Source organism: Gastrolobium bilobum, unplaced genomic scaffold (assembly GCF_033153095.1).
Source record: "Gastrolobium bilobum isolate Gb01-03AN ecotype WA unplaced genomic scaffold, APGP_CSIRO_Gbil_v1 utg80189, whole genome shotgun sequence".
Classification (NCBI taxonomy): Eukaryota; Viridiplantae; Streptophyta; class Magnoliopsida; order Fabales; family Fabaceae; genus Gastrolobium; species Gastrolobium bilobum.
The window spans coordinates 33,746-39,220 of NW_026899312.1; the positions used below are offsets into that span (position 1 = coordinate 33,746).

Genomic DNA, 5,475 nt, shown 5'->3' on the forward strand with positions numbered 1-5,475 from the left:
TGGGGGACAAATAAGTTATTTCTCGGAATCAACTCTCGATGATGAAATAAATAGGGCCGATATAGTAGCATTATTGGCTGAACTCAAATTAAAAAGATGATGTCATAGCGCAGCCAGAAGCAGGCAATGAAAACATGGATACCCGACCAGTCCAAGGCTCCAAGTTATAACGCAAAATCCAATTTGAGATCCTAAAGCCAGTTCCATGGTTACAGATACAACATAATATACACCCTTGTAGCTCGGACACTCAGACCAACCGTTATGGATCCATATAAAGGGGCTCTTATTCTAGAAGGCCCAGTGAAGGGAAACACAAAGTGGAGACTAATACAAACAAAGGAAGGCATCAGTCAATGATGCTAATCATAATACAACTCCAACGAACTTGTACATAGGACCTCATAGGAGTTACTCAAAATCTAGAATTTTAGTACCTACGGATAAACTATATAAATAAGAGGTAAAACCTGCAGGTATGACTATGAGGACTCATCTCTCTCTGCTGTTATGGTGTCACTGCATACACACCATCTCCTTTGGCTAACGTCGTTATTATCAATGCACAATGATATGTTAAAGTCAAAGGTATTTAATCCGTAGATATTTAAGAGAGCCTCTAGATTCAAGATCACTACACTAATTTCTTGACTAGACATTTCAGTCCCTGACACAGAATATTTATAAAATTTTATATGTCAACTAATAACTTATTTTTTTTAAAAGTAAAATAATTTCTCATGCTTTAAATTGAATTCCCCAATAAAGAACTATTAATTATCCATTTTTTTCTTTCCCAACAAGTCATTACTTCGAAAACTAGTACTAACAGTTAAAATTTGGCTAAATTTTAGGAGGAAACATTTTACATTATGCGTGAAAATTTCACGTTCAGTTGAAATTTCGAGAGAGGGAACTTCCAAACTAACGCCAGAAATGAAAATAAAAAAATAGAGGGAATCCAAGAAAAAGAGCCAATTTAAAATCCGGAGACAAGAGCGTGCCTAAAGCTTACAATTGAAGAAGATAAATTCGCTCCCTCCTGATACCTGGTAGCGGCAAAAATTTGAATTCACCCTAAGCACCTTATATTCACAGTCTTAAAATACCTTTGCCTTGTCTTTCTTTTCCACATCTTACTGTCTTAATCTCCAATGGCTCATCAAGAAAACTGCACGCGCCCTCAGCGCGAAGCCAAGAAAAGAGCTGCAGCTGCAATTTCCGAACTTCAGGGTGCTGCCAAGAAGAAAAGGGTCGCGTTAGGGGACCTCACCAACTTGTCCAATGATGTTGTTGCCCCTATTCAGAACGAGAAAAAGAGAAATGTCGGAAAACCAAAGCCAACGGCGGCGCCGGCGGCGAAGCCGATGCCGGAAAAGTCGGATGATCCCCAAATGTGCGAGCCTTATGTTTCTGATATTTACGAGTACCTTCGCAAGTTGGAGGTATATGCAATGTCACAATTAGGGTTTTAGTTTTAGTTCCGAAATTGGGGCTTTCCGTTTAAAACTGTTGCAATGGTTGTCGTTTTGCAAATAACATGAAATTTTTGGGTTATTTATTTGTTTTGTGTGATTCAGGTGGAGCCTAGTAAAAGACCGTTGCCTGATTATGTTCAGAAAGTTCAGAAGGACATTAATGCTAACATGAGGGGTGTTCTGGTGGATTGGTTGGTTGAGGTTGCTGAAGAATACAAGCTTGTTTCCGACACACTTTATTTATCTGTTTCTTATATCGATAGGTTTCTCTCTTCGAATTCTCTTTCTAAACAGAAGTTGCAATTACTTGGGGTCTCTTCCATGCGGATTGCTTCGTGAGTTTCCAAACACTTTCAACTTCTTGAAATCTGGATATGTATTTTTAATTTTATTTTATTGATTTCGTTAAAGTTGTTTTTGTTAATAGAAAATACGAGGAGATCAAGCCACCTGAAGTGGAGGACTTCTGTTACATCACGGACAACACATACTCCAAGGAAGAGGTGATTCTTGTGATTCATTACATTTGCATGCTGCTTCTTCATATCTCGCTTAGCTTTGGTCTTTTGCTAATTTTGGGTAACTTTGGTTTCTTCTGTAACAAAGGTTCTGGCAATGGAAGCTGATATATTGAAGTCCTTGAAATTTGAAATGGGCGGTCCTACAGTTAAGACATTTCTAAGGTACGCGTGCTTTATTAATTCTATCTTTGTTGTAATTGAATCTTCTTGTTTTTAGTTATGTTTCTTCTTGGCATGTTTGGCTCACTGTGCAGTGTATCCTTTACCTTTTTTTGCAGGAGATTCTCTAGAGTTGCTCAACAGAGTGGTGATGTAAGTTAATTCTTGTTTTGACCTATATTGTTATAAACTATTTGAATGCTTGAAAGTGATTTTAATCGCAGTAGTTTTCTCTATATTAGTGAAGTTACCAAATAAGATTTTTGCCGTAGGAAACTCTATCCCCAACTGTTATGTCCTATACACACAGTTACACATTGACAGATTTTTATTTTGTGGGTGTGCTGGATATGTGAAGTTCATTATTTGACTATCATTCTTGTACTGTGGTGCAGATTTTGGAGCTGCATTTTGAGTTCCTTAGCTACTATCTGGCCGATCTTAGTTTGTTGGATTATAATTGTGTGAAGTTCTTGCCTTCTTTGGTAGCTGCGTCTGTTGTCTTTCTAGCAAGATTTATCTTAAACCCTAAGACACATCCTTGGGTAATGATTTATTTTTATAGATGTGCATTCTATATTCAATGTGGGTGCTATTACTAAATTATGCAGTATTTATTTGCAGAATTCAGCACTCTATCAGCTCACTAGATATAGACCTGGTGATCTTAAGGAATGTGTCCTTAACATACATGACTTGTACCTCAGTAGGAGAGGAGGCTCTTTGCAAGCTGTGAGAGAGAAATACAAGCAGCATAAGGTGATATTCCTGCATACTTTTTTTCTACATTTTATTATTTAACAAATGTAATCTTCCTTAGGAAAAATTGAATTATCAATTTCATTCCACTTGTGACATTGGAAAGTTATGCTGATTCTAGTTGCGTTGGTTGTTTTGGAAACAGTTCAAATGCGTGGCAACAACACCCTATCCTCTAGAGATACCTCTCTCCTTTTTTGAATTTAGAGGGACGGGTCATTAAGCAATTGTGACTTGGCTTTCTCGCTGTGGCTTTGGTTTTAATTATTGGCAGAGGCATGAGAAAAGGGTTTCCTAACACTAGAAGATGAAAGTTAGTTAGAGTTGCTGATGTTGATTGAGGTGCTTGCCATGAAATGCTATAGCATTTGATGCATCAATGCTGGTCTCACTGATGAGTAAATCCTATAAGTAGGGAATTAGGTTTTCTTGTTTAACAATCTAAAGTTAGTTTTTGGAAAAGCTCCATGAAGGAATTCTGATTTCCTTTTATGTATAGGGAAGTAGAATACGTTTTCATCTTTGTTGTTCCGTATTTCCATTGTACGATGTCCAAGCTCGATTGGTTACTTCAATACTACAGTATGGTCTGGGTTTGTCTGTTGTCTCAACAAATGTCATTGATAGAATATTACCTTTCATTTGTACTTCGATTTTTTTTTTCATTTATCACATCTCAGTTAAAGGTCTTTGTAAACATTTGAAGGAAAAAAATTAAATCCATGACACAAATTTTGTTACATGTACTGATCAATTGCCTATGTTGCACAACCAATTCATGTTTCATTATGGCAAAATATTTAAAAGGAGTATTTGTTAAACTGGGTACGCTCTAGAAGGCATCGGAAGCTAGAGTCGACATCACCGTAGAGAATTTTTCATAAAAATTGTGCACGAGTATGTGCCTGCAAGTTATATATCTGTCAATGTCTTTCATTAATTTGTATTTAAGTATTTTATATATATTTGTACGAGTATTGTATTTTTTGGTTAAAAGAAGTTTAGGAAGAGTAGTTTTTTTCATTGAGGTCAAGGCAATGCTACATCTTTCAACATAGTTACTATGATAGTCTATTCTTATTAAAGCGCAAGCTTTACCCTTCTCCTTACAGTCTAGCAAGCAGCTTCACCCCTATATCTAATCAAAAGGGGCGTAAGCGCTTCACTCGCTAGGGGATGAGATTCATTCACTTGCATTCCTTCTAGCACTATTGTTGGCGCATTTGGCAATTTGCACAATTGTCCATTGTAAAAACGATTCTGAGTCATGTAGACTGGAGTTGATAGTTGAAAAAGCGAAAAACTAAAAATAACTTATTACGAAAGGCAATATGCATGTCAGGGAGTCAACACTAGATTGGACAACAAATTTTGTTAGTTGCTGATGAATAATAAATAAAATTTGCAATATTTTTTTATAAAATAATTTTATGTCGTTAGCTGAATAGCTGTTTGATAATCAGTGCACAGAACTAAATTTTTGTAATATTGATGAATAGAGTAAAAGAAAATTTTTTATTACGTCTTTTGCATTTTGCATTGTTTAATGTTTGATAAAACTACGGTAGTAAAGAAATAGAATTATTTTTGTGTAACTTGATTTGCTGGAAAACAAAACATTTAAAGATTTGCTGTAAAACAAGGGACAATCTTTTTTTTAAATAACTTATTAGGAAAAATGATATCTAAGTTTCTCAGTGAGTCCAGTCCGCACAATAATTTCTCCGTGGACGTAACGAGTGAGATGCAAAAACAAATGGAGCAAAATAATTTGGAGAAAGTTGACAAATATTTTTGACAAATTTTTACAAATTATATTATCTTTTTTTCGGAAAAACATAGTGAAACCTAGTGTTCTCCCGGGAGAAGATAGTGTAGTTTGTAAGAATTTGTAAATATAATCTGTCCAAAATAATTTACCTCTAGAATATGAAATTGTTTTTCAGAAGGTAGAAAGTTTTATCATGTGGCGCGGACATAATTTTAAGGGTTATATTTATCTCATTTTGCATGAGATAACTAAATTTTCTACACACATAAAAGATGAGTAGATCCCACTTTTTTTTTTCTCTTTCCTCTTACCTATGTGTCCCACTTGCAATTCTGTTTCTACAACATAAGATAACTATTTTTCTACAACATAAGAAGATTATTTTCCATTGATTAAATATGCAAACTTTATGGTTTTTGTAAATGGCCCACCTAATAGATAAACGTGCTTGCAAATATTGCTAATATAAAATTCATTTTCATCAAATACTGATAGCTCAGTTAGAGTCAGAAAAATAAGCAAGTGGGGTACTGTTATGGACCTGTATAAAGGGCCCATTGAATGACAGGCTCAATAAGGAGCAATCCAAGATTCAAATCAAGTATAATTAAGGATAGTATCCATCAAGGATACTAATCCTAATACGACAGCGTAGCATACAGGCCTGGGCCCTCATCAGAGGTACTAAAGTCCACATCATACTACCCACAAGTAACCTCTATAAATAAAAGGTAAACCCTAAAGGTACGTTACGCTCTCTCTCTCTCTTACTGTTATGCTGTCACTG

General features: G+C 35.5%; 1 protein-coding gene across 1 annotated transcript; it reads left to right on the forward strand.

Moving 5' to 3' along the window:
- Nucleotides 1-1,010: 1,010 nt before the first annotated feature.
- LOC133289381 (putative cyclin-A3-1) lies at nt 1,011-3,580 on the forward strand. Its single transcript, XM_061487299.1, has 8 exons — nt 1,011-1,445; nt 1,581-1,813; nt 1,906-1,981; nt 2,085-2,161; nt 2,278-2,311; nt 2,554-2,703; nt 2,783-2,917; nt 3,063-3,580. Exons 1-8 carry the CDS (start codon nt 1,155-1,157, stop codon nt 3,138-3,140), a joined length of 1,074 nt encoding a protein of 357 aa, XP_061343283.1. The 5' UTR covers nt 1,011-1,154; the 3' UTR covers nt 3,141-3,580.
- Nucleotides 3,581-5,475: the final 1,895 nt, after the last annotated feature.

Excerpts from the sequence above, each read along its gene's own strand:
- LOC133289381 (XM_061487299.1), top strand. The coding sequence starts at position 1,155 with ATGGCTCATCAAGAAAACTGCACGCGCCCTCAGCGCGAAGCCAAGAAA. Across the intron at positions 2,162-2,277 it reads ACAGTTAAGACATTTCTAAG|GAGATTCTCTAGAGTTGCTC; the intron begins GTACGCGTGCTT and ends CTTTTTTTGCAG. Across the intron at positions 2,704-2,782 it reads ACCCTAAGACACATCCTTGG|AATTCAGCACTCTATCAGCT; the intron begins GTAATGATTTAT and ends ATTTATTTGCAG.